Genomic DNA, 14340 nt, shown 5'->3' with positions numbered 1-14340 from the left:
AAAATTAGAGTCTATTCAAGACCTTGCACGTGGCTGCCAGTCTTCCCCATTCTAAGACCTAGCCACTTCGTTCACCAGTAAGAGTTGGTGTGTTTGACCAGACTCTGTTAGACATATTAGCAGGAGCTCATCAGATCTCAGTTAAAGGTTAATCTCAGTTCAGGAGAAGTTTGAAGTTTTCAGTTAAAGACCACAGAAGGCTTAGTGGAAAATTGGAGACACTAAGATAGTGATCAATGGACACAACACTTTTCTACCTGAGAATGCCAGTAATTGGAAAGTGTAGCAAAATCAAGTTGAAGACCTGAAAACTAAGATAGGATTAAGAAATGTCACATTGGTGGGGCGTACAGGGACAGAAAAATGGAGTTTGCTTCCAATAGATTGAAGGTGTGGGGTTTGATAACTTTGAACTCTCCTCATGTGTTAGTATATATTCCATTTCTGCAAAAGTCCATCATCCCCAGCAACCCCAGAAATCATCAGGTCTGAAACAGTTAACAAAACTATGAAATGCTATCTCTGGATATGCTTTGATTTGAATTTTAGGAATAAAAAGAGGTTTTAAAAATCACACATTTGTTTATTGGCTGTCTTGGGCAAATAGAGACAAATGTCATTGCCGAAGAGAGCTGGCAAATGGGAATTTAGAGTACCATTTGCCCAAAGAGGCAGATGGTCTCTGTAGAAGCCTGATTTCGTTTATGGTCCCTTCTGAAGCTGAATGAAGGTAGTTGAATTTGAAGATAAAGTTGAACTGAAATTGTGGAAATACTTGGATACATAAAGGACTCTAATGTAGAATTTGATTTGCGTTTTAAAGAGTGCATTTAGACATTTAACAGAATTTTTACAAAAATTTGTCTTCAACGGATTTGCCAGGGAAAAAACAAGATTATTTCGTTTGATGGTGTAATGATTAATCCTACCACCTGGGTAAGCCAAGTGAGCTTCCCACAGGAGATGGCTTATGCAGCTTTGAATTATGTATGAATACTGTAGACTGATGAGAGCTAACCTTACCAAGGGATTCATTTGTAGAACAGACAAATCTGTAACAGTGTTACAGTTTCCTTTGAACACCTTAAGTTCATTCTCCACATTCAGAAAATGAGAATTCTTTGTGGAGATTATGATGTGATTTTTTTTGAAGTGTCAGGTCAAACATACCAAATCTCAATTACAAATTGGTCATTAATGAAAAAGTCGGTCAAAGAGTTTGAGGTACCAGCAAACTTGTGTTGTCTTCCATCATGAATGCAGAGTGGATGCTGAGGGTCCAGTAAAAGAGCAGGCTAAGTCTGGTTTGACTCAACCTGACAATTAAGGACCTAGAAGTCAACACCATAGTAATCATAGACATTCCTCATAGCACTAAAGAACTAGGGATTGTTTCAACATGAATTTAAATAGTAGAAATAGAAAAGTGCTAACTTCCTCTTTGTGAGCCATATACCAGTTAACAATTCTGTTTTATAGTAATGAATATCAAATTGTGCTTACCTGGAAAAAAAATCTAGTTATCCTGGTCATGTTTGTTATTTCAAGATACGCTAAGATATAGTGTATTAGAAATTCTAGTAGCTTTTTTGTAATTTCATTTTGAAGATTTTTTTTACCTTCTGTCTCATGGATGAAATGGGGGAAATTTTCATTTTCTTTATTATCTCCTTCCTGATGCTGTCCTCTGGTTTGTACAGAGGATCAAGTAATCAGAACCTGAGTTCTCTGATTCCCATTTCGGTGTTTTCCCTATTATCTTAAACATTTCTCGACGAAATATTGGTGGTGAACTATTTTGTTAGGAGATAAAGTTTGTATCTAGGAAAGTGTCATTTTACTATTCGGGAGGGTTTTCTGATTTTATATCTATGAAAGAAATCAATGGTGAAAAATTATATTCCCTTATAAAATTAATATGCCTTAGATAACTTGTCAGATTTTTACTTCTTTCTTCCTAGACAATTTGTCTATTGATAAATAGTGTCTGAGTCAACCTTCTCTGATGCTGTTCTCAATTCTTTTTCATTTTTTAGTCCTAGCATGTTACCACTTCTAAGCTTGAACTCTCAAAACCTCTCCCTTTCCCATCTCTTTTACCATTTTCATCATACAAAGAGGTGTTCTTCTTTCAAGCATTAGGATGTGACATACCATTGATGCATTTTTTTAAAAAAACATCCTTCCTTTTAGACTTTGCTGTCACAGTAAATGCCGATCTTAGCATCCATTCGCAATTCCTTGTGATTTTACTTTCATCAATTCTCTTTGTGTAGTTCTTGATAGCTGATGATTATTTTAATTGGTGGTTTAATATGCCAGTGTACTTATTTTAACATGTGCTTATGGAAACTAATCTTTATGTGGAATATAGATTGTGTTGTGCTGGTCCTCAAAGAGTTAATAAAACTAGTTTTCACTTTGCTTAGTTTCCCAGAGGTAGTTTGGCACATTTCCCAGACCAAACCCGTAAGGTAAAGGTCAAGGTGCAGTGGATGATATTAAGGTGCAGAATTCGAAACTTGTATCTTACTTGTAGTCCTCCTGAGCTCAGTTGGACCTCGGGTACATCAGAGCTTTAGAACATGATTAACAGACCAAAGAAGGCCCTGTAGAATATCCTTTAATGGGGAATTGTATGAGTGAGTACAGTGGGTGAGTCTTTTACATTTCTTACTTTTTAACATCCATATTTTGTTTTGAGAAGCCCTTAAGAGCACAGAGCTGTGTTTCATGTATGTGGGAACAGGCCCAGGGAATTCCTCACAGTTTAACAGCAGCAACTCTTGCTGTGGTTTTCACAATAGCTGAGGCTCGTTGTATATAGCCCGTTCCTTGGGAGGAAAACAGACAGGTGAGTGTAGAGTTGTGGTTTCTGAACCAACCTTTACCAATCCTTTTTGATAATGGAAAAGAGAGCTTTCTGGTAACAATGAGGAGATTGGGTGAAGAAGGAGAAAAGGCAAGAGCAAGTTTGTGGAGACGAGGAGCCTAAAAACCACATTTTAGGGAATATCTTAAATTGACTCTGAGAAGAGAATGTCCCTTTATATTTATTGCTCTGAAATCAGAAATGGTTTATATGAACTTTTGCCCAGTAAACATCATTTTCCTTCTCCTGCAGCATGTTGATAACTACTTAGTGATCTACATTAAGTGGTGTCCAAGAGAGTCTCAGAAATGTCACTTTCCTTTGTCTTTACTAATGAATGGAAGTAGAGGCCTCTTCTTACCTTAGTTTTATGATCCCTATTATGAGAAACTAGTTTTGTTTGCAGCCCTTCTTTTGGGTTGATGACATAGAGCAGCCCATTTAGAGGCAGCATGCTTTTACTGTGTGAGGCCTCCTTTACATGAACCACCCTACTGGCTGCTGGTAGAGTGGTGCCTTACCAGTGGTGCTTTTCCACTTTACCACTGTCCCTGAGAGTGGTACCATAAAGGATCCTCTAGCTCATTGCTCACTCCCAGTGTATAGAGACCTCTGTCTCTGCCAGTTTTGAAGGAGTATTTTTGAAGTTGAATATCCAGCAGACTTCAAGGCCTGTTTTCTGTTCAGACACATGCATAATTTCCATAATGAAAGATTGATAAGAAGGTACTGCTTCTTCAGATCTACTCCCTCAAATCCACAGGTGATATATGTTCTGATGACACATGATCAAACAAAGTGCCTCTTTTAAAGAACTTGTAAATATCACTATGATTCACTGCCAATTGAAAATCCAGAAATAACATGTAAACAGTGTGTAGGATATTTGCCTCTTTCTCTTTGCCCACTAAAAAAAAATAATACAGGAAGAAGAGTTGGTGAGTATATGACAGTCTAAGAACACTTTCAGAAACCATTAAAAATGCTTGATTTCGAATTTATTTTGTTGGATAGCTCAGTGAGATTTCCTAACTAGGCCAGTTTTTTCTACCAACATTTAATGACCATTTCATCCCCTTGTACTTAATAGCAACAGAATAGATAGGTCAGGTAGAATGGGAACTGGGGAAAAGCTAGCTATACGCAAATGAGCAGGCGGCAGTGAAACAAGATTGGAAACACAGAGTATTATGGATATGCCACATTATGGTATGTGGCTAATAGGATATTTCAGATTCATTTTAATAGGTAAGATTAACTAGAATGCAGAACTTTCTTTTCCATTTGCCTTGCTGCTGCATGCATGCATGCAGGCAAAGGTTGATGCTTCTGTCCTCCTGGCAACAAGACTGTCCTGGCCTCAGTTTACCTACTAAGACATTTGCTTAACGTCCTTATTTAGTCTAATCTCAACTTGATTCCTGATCCTTTACTAAATACTTTAGTGTGTAGTAAATACTATATACTAAATAAAGTAAATATATAAAGTATTTGATACTTGCTAGAGTGTTATGTACTGTAGTATAGTAAGTATGCTAAATAGTTCACTAAGTATGTGTGTATTTTGTGTCTAATTAGTGAAGCATTCAGCTTTCTCACCACTATTATCACCACCTTCTGCCTAAAAAAAAAGTTTTCTCTTCTTACCTTCTTATTCTCAAGCTTCCCTCTGAGCTTACCATACCTCCTCTACCAAACTGGATTCTCAATATGTCTGGATCAAGATAAATAGAAGGATCAGCCCGCACGAAGGACTGCTTTCTATTCAGACAAGTATTTGAGGGCTTATGGCCCATTGTTATGACTCTAGGGCTAGTTATTTACATTTATGGCAAGTAAATGCCTTCTAAAAACCTAAATTTTAACAAGACCTTTGAATGCCAGTATAACCATGGTGTGATTTTGTTTCAGTCACAAAACCCATGAAGTGACAGAGGATTTTTCTCCTCGGGATCCAAGATCTGTTGTTGTGAGGGAAGATGATGGAGGCTGTGCTTCTGTCCCAGCAGCATTGCCCCTACCTGAACTGGAAAGGGAAGAGGAAAAAGAAGATGTTTCAGATACTCTTGACATGAATCCCTGTAGTGCAACCTATAGCAACTTAGGTAAGTAAAAATGTCATATAAATAATATTTAAACCTTTCCTTTTTATGCACTATCCAAATGCTATATTTCCCTGGAGAGATGGTTTTTATTGCTGCATGGAGCAAACACTGGACACTGGAGCCATGAATTTTCTTTTTTTTTTCCCTATTTTTTAAAGTTTTTATTTAAATTCCAATTAGTTAACATAGTGTAATATTAGTTTCAGTTGTGCAACATAATGATTCAGCCTTTCATATAGCACCAGTGTGGAGCCAGAAATTTTAATTCACATCAGAAAAAGTCCTGGTGTTTACTAGGCATATATTGAACACCTGCTACCATGAGTCCTGTGCCATGTGCTAAGGGTGTGACATGGTCCCTGCCTTGAGGGACTCACCTGGAGGAAAAGAGATGAACTTGTTAATGATTTCAGTATTATATGATAAATTCAGTGATAGAGATACACATGGAATATCTTTTATATTACACAGGGGAGGGTGTCAAAAGATGCCTTCCTAGAGGTAATTCTTGAACTGATCTAGCTGGTTGACAGAGGGAGGAAAGAGTATTCCAACCCAAAGCAACAACAGGAGCAAAAGCATGGAGGTATGAACCAGCTTGGCGCATATGGACGCCACAACCATTTAGTGGTGCTAAAATATGAACTGAAGAGTTAAATGAGATAATGCATTCCAAGCTAAAACCTTAGACTTGTTGCTCTTTGTGATAGTAACCCATCATCAAAAGGTTTTAAGCAGAAGAATAATGTGATTAAATTTGCATTTTAGAACATCTACTCTACAGGCTGCTGTGAGAGGATGGATTAGAAGTGAAGTATTTGTAGCCTAAAATCTAGTAGTTGGATACTTTGGCACGACCACATGAGAAAGGCCTCAACTAAGATAGTGGGAAGGGGAACAATAGACAGGTTTCAGAGATACTTAAGGGGCAAAATACATAAGGCTTAGTGGTTACTTCGATATGAATGATGTGAAGAATCTGTGATGAATCTATGTCTCAGATTTCTGGCTTGGGGCAAGCTGACTCAAAGAAAGAAGATCCTAATTTTTGGAAGTATTTAAGGAGAGGCTGAAGGGCCATCTCTCAGAGATGCAGTGAAGAAGAATCCTATGAAGAGGGTGGACTAAATGACCTCAAATGTGCCTGCCAATACAAAGATGCTCAGTTTTCCAATCATCTTCACTCTTCTTCCTTGAGTACCCAGGGACTTTCGATCTGTCTTCCTTCCTTGAGCATCTCATAGTTTTCCTTTCTTCTAAAAAGCAAAGCCTAGGGCTGGATAAGGATTTCTCATTATTATTCTCCCATGAAGTCAGGAGAGAGGGGAATAGCATGAGTTGGACTACCACATGTGCAGCACTGGCAAGATCCTTATGGACCTCTGACCAACTCTTACACTGGTAGAAATCAATGGCGTATAAAAGCATTCTTCTGCCTAGTTTCTCATCTTCTTTGTCTTTTTCCTTCATCAGGTTTTAGTAAGGAAGAATTATTTTAAGATCAGCTAGTGTAGTTGGAGATAAATGAACCCTTAAGGCAAAAAGGTTGAGGTAACACTGTAGGAGAAATGCTCTAATACGTCCTTTTGAGAAACTCATTGTAACAATGCACATGCAGTTGAAAATACATTCTGTAAGGAAAAGACTTCCATTCTAAGTTCTAGAAGACTTGTATGATTTAGGTGTTGTTTTACCCAACACCGTCTTAGATACCATTTTCCAGTTGGAAGAGATTTTATAGTGAAACAGCTTACTCAACTTTTCCCATTCTTTTATGTTTTATGAAGCATCTTATAAGAGGAAAAATTTACTGCTTATTTCCTATAGTATACTCTCAGGCAGCATAATGTATCAGTATATCTTTCAGATGTTCTTACTGCACCAAAATTTCTTTTATGATATCGTCAGTAAAATATATACTAATTTTTACTGATCATATGGCATCTTATGGCATCTCTTTAAAAATATCCATTAGCTGGGGGCACCTCAGTGGCTCAGTTAAGTGTCTAACTTTGGCTCAGGTCATGATCTTACAGTTCATGGGTTTGAGCCCCACATCGAGCTCTGTGCTGACAGCTCGGAGCCTGGAGCCTGCTTCGAATTCCGTGTCTTCCTCTTTCTCTGCCCCTTCCCAACTTGTGCTCTGTCTCTTCCTCTCTCTCAGAAATAAATAAACATTAAAAATACACACACACGCACACACACACTAGCTGGGGTGCCTGGCTGGCTCAGTTGGTAGAACATGCAGCTCTTGATCTTGGGGTTGTGAGTCTGAGACCCATGTTGGGTGTAGAGATTACTTAAAAATAAAAATTAAAAAATCTTTTAATAAAAATCCATCAGCCAACATTAATTAAAGTTACTTATTTTATCTTATTTGTCTTGTCAGTTATGTAGGTAATTAGAAAAAGCGAAGCATTCCTCATATGAGTATTTCAAGTACCTCACATATATTAACTCATTTAATCCTCTCAACAACCTTAGGAACTTAGATCCCCATTTTTCAGATGAGGAAAATGAGTCAGAGTGCCTTGCCCCAAGTCACAGAACCAATAAGGACTGCATCAGGATTGGAACTCAGTTGGTCTTAACCTCAACTATAATGGTCATAACCACTAAGTTCTTGTAAAAAACTAAAGGACTGCAACTGTCTCCCGTTTTTGTTTTTGTTTTGTTTTGTTTTGTTTTGTTTTGTTTTTCTAAGTCATCTACTCTGAAACACAAAATTTAAGAATTTTTCAAAATATTATGATTACTTAGAATACAAAAAATACTAGATTATAGATGCCCCATCAGAAGGATAGCATTCTTTTAGCCTATTGCTTTACTTTTTAAAAGCGGTAGGTGATGCTCATAAAATGTTGCCTTATTTTCCTTAAGTGTTTTAAGTGGCTATACTTGATTCCATAGCATATGACATGTCACATGGTTAGTTGCTCCTTTGGGAAGGTCTGTGTGAATAAAACAACTGAGTAATAGATAGGATTGACACCATCAGTTCTACAACTCAGGGGTTTCAATTTTTTTGTTCTTATTTTTTCTCTAATGAAATAAGTATTTTAGATGGCATTTGGAACTTACCTTTTTCAATATTTTCAATAAATCATTTTCAGGAAATTTTAAACTGTCCTTTTGGGTAATTTCTTGTGATTTAATTTCTTGTGATTTATTTTTTAAAAATCTGTGTTTAAAAACTGAAAGGAAACAATACTTCTTAATGTAATCGCTTTAGAACCTTTCAAATAGTCTGGAACCAATCTAGTACTGCTTGCTTGCTTTTCTTTCTTTCATCTTCTTCTTTTTTTTTTTTTTTTTTTTTTTTTTTAATATGAGGCAGAGGATGGATGGACCAGTGGAAGAAATTGACAGAGGAAAGTTAGGGGTTACCATTATTTTTACTGTGGAATTTATTTCTGAAAATTACATTTTAAAGTGGACCTAGGAAGCAGTGTAATATAGTAGAAAAAATCCTAAGTTTGGAAGATCAACCAGATTTTGGTTCATATGACAGCTGTGTCATTGCCCACCTGTATGATCATAGGTCAGCTATTTAACATCCCTGAGCTTCAGTTTCCTCATCTGAAATGAGAGAATAGTAACATCTGCTTTGTAGGGCTGATTGTAAAAGAACTTGGTATACAGAGGTGCTTCATAATTATAAGTTCCTTTATTTCTTCCCAAAGATATGCTGTTGCTTTCTCCTTCAAATACATTTGATGTGTTAGCCAGAAAACATAGAATAAAGTGGAAATAGTTTAAAATGTTTATTAGAAATGTTGAGTAAGCAGGAAAAAATATATAAATTCAAAAAGTTGTCAGTTGCCTACACAACTAATGACTGAAGTTGTGAATATAATACAGGATACGGGATCCCAAAGTGGCTAACAGGGACCAGAAGACAGATGACAAGTAATAGTAATGTCATTATGACAGATCCAGTTCCCCCAACATCTGCTAATTATAGCAACAAAGGGATACAGTTTGGATTTGTTTTGTAGTCCCCCCACTTCTTAGATAGTTCTGAAAACTAATAAGTTAAAAGAAAAAAAAAACTCAACTGGAATAGGCTTTAATTACCCAACCTCAGAATCTCCCATTGGACCCCCACCCAGGATACAATGTCGTTACTCCACTGTAGTGTAACAAGAGCTGTTGTGATTCAACCATTCTTTCAAAAAGCTACTAATTTATGCAAACCATGCCTTAGAACCATCTTTTTTCACTTTAGAGATCATTCACTGTGGTTAATGGGTGCCTTTTTCCTTGTCTTTAACATAAATAAAGCAAACTTTATTTTGTTTAAACTGGTTTAATTATTAGATTCTAGAGCTTGCCCTATCCAATACAGTCAGTAGCTACTAGCCACATCTGGCTATTTACATTTACATTCCTTAGAATATAAATAAAAATTCAGTTTCTTAGGCTCACTAGCAACGTTTCAAGTACCCAGGAGCTGCAGGTGGCTAGTAACTACTGTGTTGGACATGCACATATAGAACATTTCTGTCATCACAGAAAGTTCTGTTAGACAGCACTGTTTTAAAGAATTAGTTATTTGGGGGATTTGTATTTGTCTTATTGTGTTGTCTACTAACAAAAGTCATATTGGTCTTTATGTAACTTGAAAACTCTTTTTTTTTAATATATGAAATTTATTATCAAATTGGTTTCCATACAACACCCAGTGCTCATCCCAAAAGATGCCCTCTTCAATGCCCATCACCTACCCTCCCACCCCTCATCAACCCTCAGTTTGTTCTCAGTTTTTAAGAGTCTCTTATGCTTTGGCTCTCTCCCACTCTAACCTCTTTTTTTTTCCTTCCCCTCCCCCATGGGTTTCTGTTAAGTTTCTCAGGATCCAAATAAGAGTGAAACCATATGGTATCTGTCTTCCTCTGTATGGCTATTTCACTTAGCATCACACGCTCCAGTTCCATCCATGTTGCTACAAAGGACCATATTTCATTCTTTCTCATTGCCACGTAGTACTCCATTGTGTATATAAACCACAATTTCTTTATCCATTCATCAGTTGATGGACAAAGCCTAAATGTCCATCAACTGATGAATGTAACTTGAAAACTCTTTAAGAAGGTTGCCGCTTACAGAGTGTTGATTTTACGCTGAATGATGGTGATAGGAGATCACTGAACAAACTCTGATCTATAACATCTTAATCAACCCCAAACTGAATTTAGCAGGGTATCAGCCACCCAAAATGATCTCCCAAAGAAATGATAGAATGTTTTTTCAGTCAGACCTTCAACATTTTCCCCATGTTTCTTATGTCTATCTCAAGATGTCTAGGAGAAATATTGCTAGTTTTTTATGTGGCATACCCCACTACTTTATCAGCCTAGTAAAATCAGGAGCTCATAATAACTTCTACTCTGTTAGAAATAAATCAGTGGCTTTAGCTCTTCTTCATTCACTTTGTAATTGAGTACTCTTTACATTCCTTTTTAGAAAGATCTATCAAGTCTCTATGTACAGATTCTTGGCTTGCTCTTCTTTCTGTGTGCCTAAAACCTAGCACATTATCTAAAACATGTGGTAGCTACTAAGAACATGTTTGAATGAATGAACCAAAAGTGAATTTGGCATTTGACTTTATAATATTCCCAGATTAGGGGAAGTTAAGCCCTTCTTAAGGAAAGGAGGAAATTTCATATAGGAAAGTTTCAAGTCCCAGTTTATGTGTTCTATTAATCAGTTGATGTTGTGGTTTTTTTTCTAATACAGGCATATCTCAGAGATATTGCAGGTTCTGTTCCAGACCACCACAGTAAGACAAATACTACAACAAAGCAAATCTAATCAATTTTTTGGTTTCCCAGTGCATGTAAAAGTTATGTTTATACCATACTGTAGTCTGTTAAAAGTGCAATAGCATTATATCTAAAAAATATTATGAATATCTTAAGAGATACTTTCTTTATTGCTAAAAAATGCTAACCATCATATAAGCTTTCAGTAGTCATAATCTTTTTGCAGGTAGAAGGTCTTGTTTGATGTTGATGGCTGCTGACTGATCAGAGTGGGGGGTACCGAAGGCTGGAGTGGGTGTGGCAATTTCTTAACGTAAGACAAACACTGCACAACTTTCAAAATTGGAACCAATCTTCTCAAACCCTGCTGCTGCTTTATCAACTAAGCTTATGTCATATTCTAAATCCTTTGTTATCATTTCAACAATCTTCACAGCATCTTAATCAGGAGCAGTTTCCATCTCAAGAAACCACCTTCTTTGTTCATCCCTAAGAAGCAAATCCTCATCCATTAAAGTTCTATCATGAGATTGCAGCCATTCCGTCCCATCTTTAGGCTCCATTTCTAGTTCTCTTGCTGTTTTCACCACATCTGCAGTTACTTCCTCCACACAAGTCTTGAACTCCTGAAAGTCCTCTATGAGGGTTGGAATCCGCTTCTTCCAAATTCCTGTTCATGTTGGTATTTTGACCTCTTCCCATGAATCAGGAATGTTCTTAATGGTATCTAGAATGGTGAATCCTTTCCAGAAGGTTTCCAATTTGCTTTTCCCAGATCCATGGGGGAATCATTATGGCAGCTATAGCTTTACATAACAAGACTTGAAAGTCAAAATTACTCCTCGATCCATGGGTTGCAGAATGGATGTTATGTCAGCAGGCATGAAAACAACTTTAATCTTGCTGTACACCTCCATCAGAGCTCAGGTGACCAGGTGCATTACAAGATATTACAAACATATTTTGAAAGGAATTTTTTTCCTGAGCAATCTATCTAAACAGTAGGCTTAAAATATTCAGTAAACCATGTTATAAACAGATATTCTGTCACCCAGACTTTGCTGTTCCATTTATAGAACATAGGCGGAGGTGATTTAGCTTATCTTAAGGGCTTTATGGTATTTGGAAGGGTGAATGAGCACAGGCTTCAACTTAAAGCAGCTGGATGCAACTTCATCAGCTGCATTATTCCCTAACAAGAGAGTTAGCCTGCCCTGTGAAACTTTGAAGCCAGGTAGTGACTTCTCTCTAGCTATGAAAGTCTGAAATGACATCTTCTTAATATATACATTGAAAATCTGTTGTTCAGTGTAGCCACCTTCTTCAATTATCTAGCTAGATCTTACGGATAAGCTGCAGCTTCTACATGCGCACTTGCTGCTTCACCTTATTTAACCTGACTTCACCTTGCTTAGATTTATGGAGACAGCTCCTTTTCTTAAACCTTATGAACCAATCTCTGCTAGCTTCCAACATTTCTTCTGCAGCTTCCTCACCTCTAGCCTTCTTAGATTTGAAGAGAGATGGGGCTTTGCTCTGGATTAGTCTTTGGTTTAAGAAAATGTTGTGGCTAGTTTGATCTTTTCAGATCACTAAAATTTCTTCATATCAACAGTAAGACTGTTCTACTTTCTTATCATGTGTGTGTTCACTAGAGTAACACTTTTAATTTCCTTCAGGTTTTCCTTTGCATTCGCAACCTGACAAACTCATGCAAGAGCCCTAGCTTTCAGCCTACCTCAGTTTTCAATATACCTTCCTCACTAAGCTTAATTATTTCTAGCTTTTGATTTAAAATGAGGGATGTGCCTGGGTGGCTCGGTCAGTTAAGCGTCCGACTTCGGCTCAGGTCATGATCTCACGGTCCGTGGGTTCGAGCCCCGTGTCGGGCTCTGTGCTGACAGCTCAGAGCCTGGAGCCTGTTTCAGATTCTGTGTCTCCCTCTCTCTGTGACCCTCCCCCATTCATGCTCTGTCTCTCTCTGTCTCAAAAATAAATAAACGTTAAAAAAAATAAAATAAATAAAATGAGGGATGTGCAACTCTTCCTTTCACTTAAAACTTAGAGGTTAATTTAAGGTTATTAATTGACCCAATTTCAATAGTGCTGTGTCTCGGGGAATAGGGAGACTGAGGAAAGGGAGAAAGACCAGGGAACAGCTGATGAGTGGAGCAGTCAGAACACATTTAACCTATTAAGTTTGTTATCTTATATGGGTGTGGTTTGTGGTGCCACAAAACAATTACAGTAGTAGCATCAAAGATCACTGAGCACAGACCACCGTAACAAATGTAATAATAATGAAAAAGTTTGAAAAATTGCAAGAATAACTAAAATGTGACACAGACACAAAGTAGCAAATGCTGTTAGAAAAATGGCACCAATAGACTTACTGGATGTAGCATTGCCACAAAGCTTCAGTTTGTAAATAGCAAACAAAAAAACGCAGTATCTGCCAAACACAGTTGAACAACATATGCCTGTATGAGGCTTAATCCAGAGGTTTCCTAGGTCAGGAGTTACCTAAACCAGGCCTCAGGCTCCTTTCTACATAGCCCCACAAGAAAAGATCCACATTTAAAAAAAATTTTTTTTAATTTTATTTAAATCCAAGTTAGTTAACACATAGTGTAATAATGGTTTCAGGAGTAGAATTTAGTAATTCATTACTTACATGTAACAACACCCAGTGCTCCTCCCAGCAAGTGCCTATTACCCATTTAGCCCATCCCCTACCCAACACCTCTCCAGCAACCCTCAGTTTGTTCTCTGTAATTTAAGAGTCTCTTATGGTTTGCCTCCTTCTCTGGTTTTATCTTGTATTTCCTAACCTTTCCCTATGTTCATCCGTTTTGTTTCTTATCCACACTTGAATAAAATCATAGGATATTTCTCTTTCTCTGGCTGACTTAGCATAATACATTCTAATTCCATCCATGCTGTCTCAAATGGCAAAATTTCATTCTTTCTGATGGCCGAATACTATTCCATTGTGTATATATATATATACATATATATATATATATATATACACACATATATATATATGTATATATATATATACACAATGGAATACATATATATATATACACACATATATATACATATACACATACACACACACACACACATATATATCTATACCACTTCTGTATCCATTTGTTAGTAGGTGGACATTTGGCTCTTTCAAAATTTTGGCTTTATTGATAGTGCTGTTATAAACATTGAGGTGCATGTACCCTTTCAAATCAGCATTTTTGTATCCTTTGGATAAATACCTAGTAGTGCAATTGCTGGGTCATAGAATAGCTCTATTTTTAATTTTTTGAGGAACCTCCATACTGTTTTCCAGAGTGGCTGTACCAGTTTGCATTCCCAGTAGCAGTGCAAAAGGGTTCCCCTTTCTCTGCATCCTTGCCAACATCTGTTGCTTCCTGAGTTGTTAATTTTAGCTATTCTGACAGGTGTGAGGTGGTATCTCATTGTGGTTTTGATTTGTATTTCCCTGATGATGAGTGATGTTGAGCATCTTTTATTTGTCTCTTAGTTACCTGAGGTTCTTTGGAAAAGTGTCTATTCATGTCTTTTGCCCATT

At 37.1% G+C, this 14340-nt stretch overlaps 1 protein-coding gene across 7 annotated transcripts in view; it reads left to right on the top strand.

Moving 5' to 3' along the window:
* The window catches only part of PEAK1 (pseudopodium enriched atypical kinase 1), a 303506-nt gene that overhangs the window by 243298 nt on the left and 45868 nt on the right, over positions 1-14340 (top strand). For all 7 annotated transcript variants that reach the window (XM_019832022.3, XM_045058999.1, XM_019832021.3 and 4 more), the window contains one exon: positions 4784-4977. In XM_019832022.3, the coding sequence (XP_019687581.2) occupies positions 4784-4977 (194 nt within the window). The remainder of the gene's footprint in view (positions 1-4783; positions 4978-14340) is intronic.

The sequence above is a fragment of the Felis catus genome, chromosome B3, assembly GCF_018350175.1.
Source record: "Felis catus isolate Fca126 chromosome B3, F.catus_Fca126_mat1.0, whole genome shotgun sequence".
Lineage (NCBI taxonomy): Eukaryota > Metazoa > Chordata > Mammalia > Carnivora > Felidae > Felis > Felis catus.
This window is presented reverse-complemented; position numbering and strand designations above follow the sequence as displayed.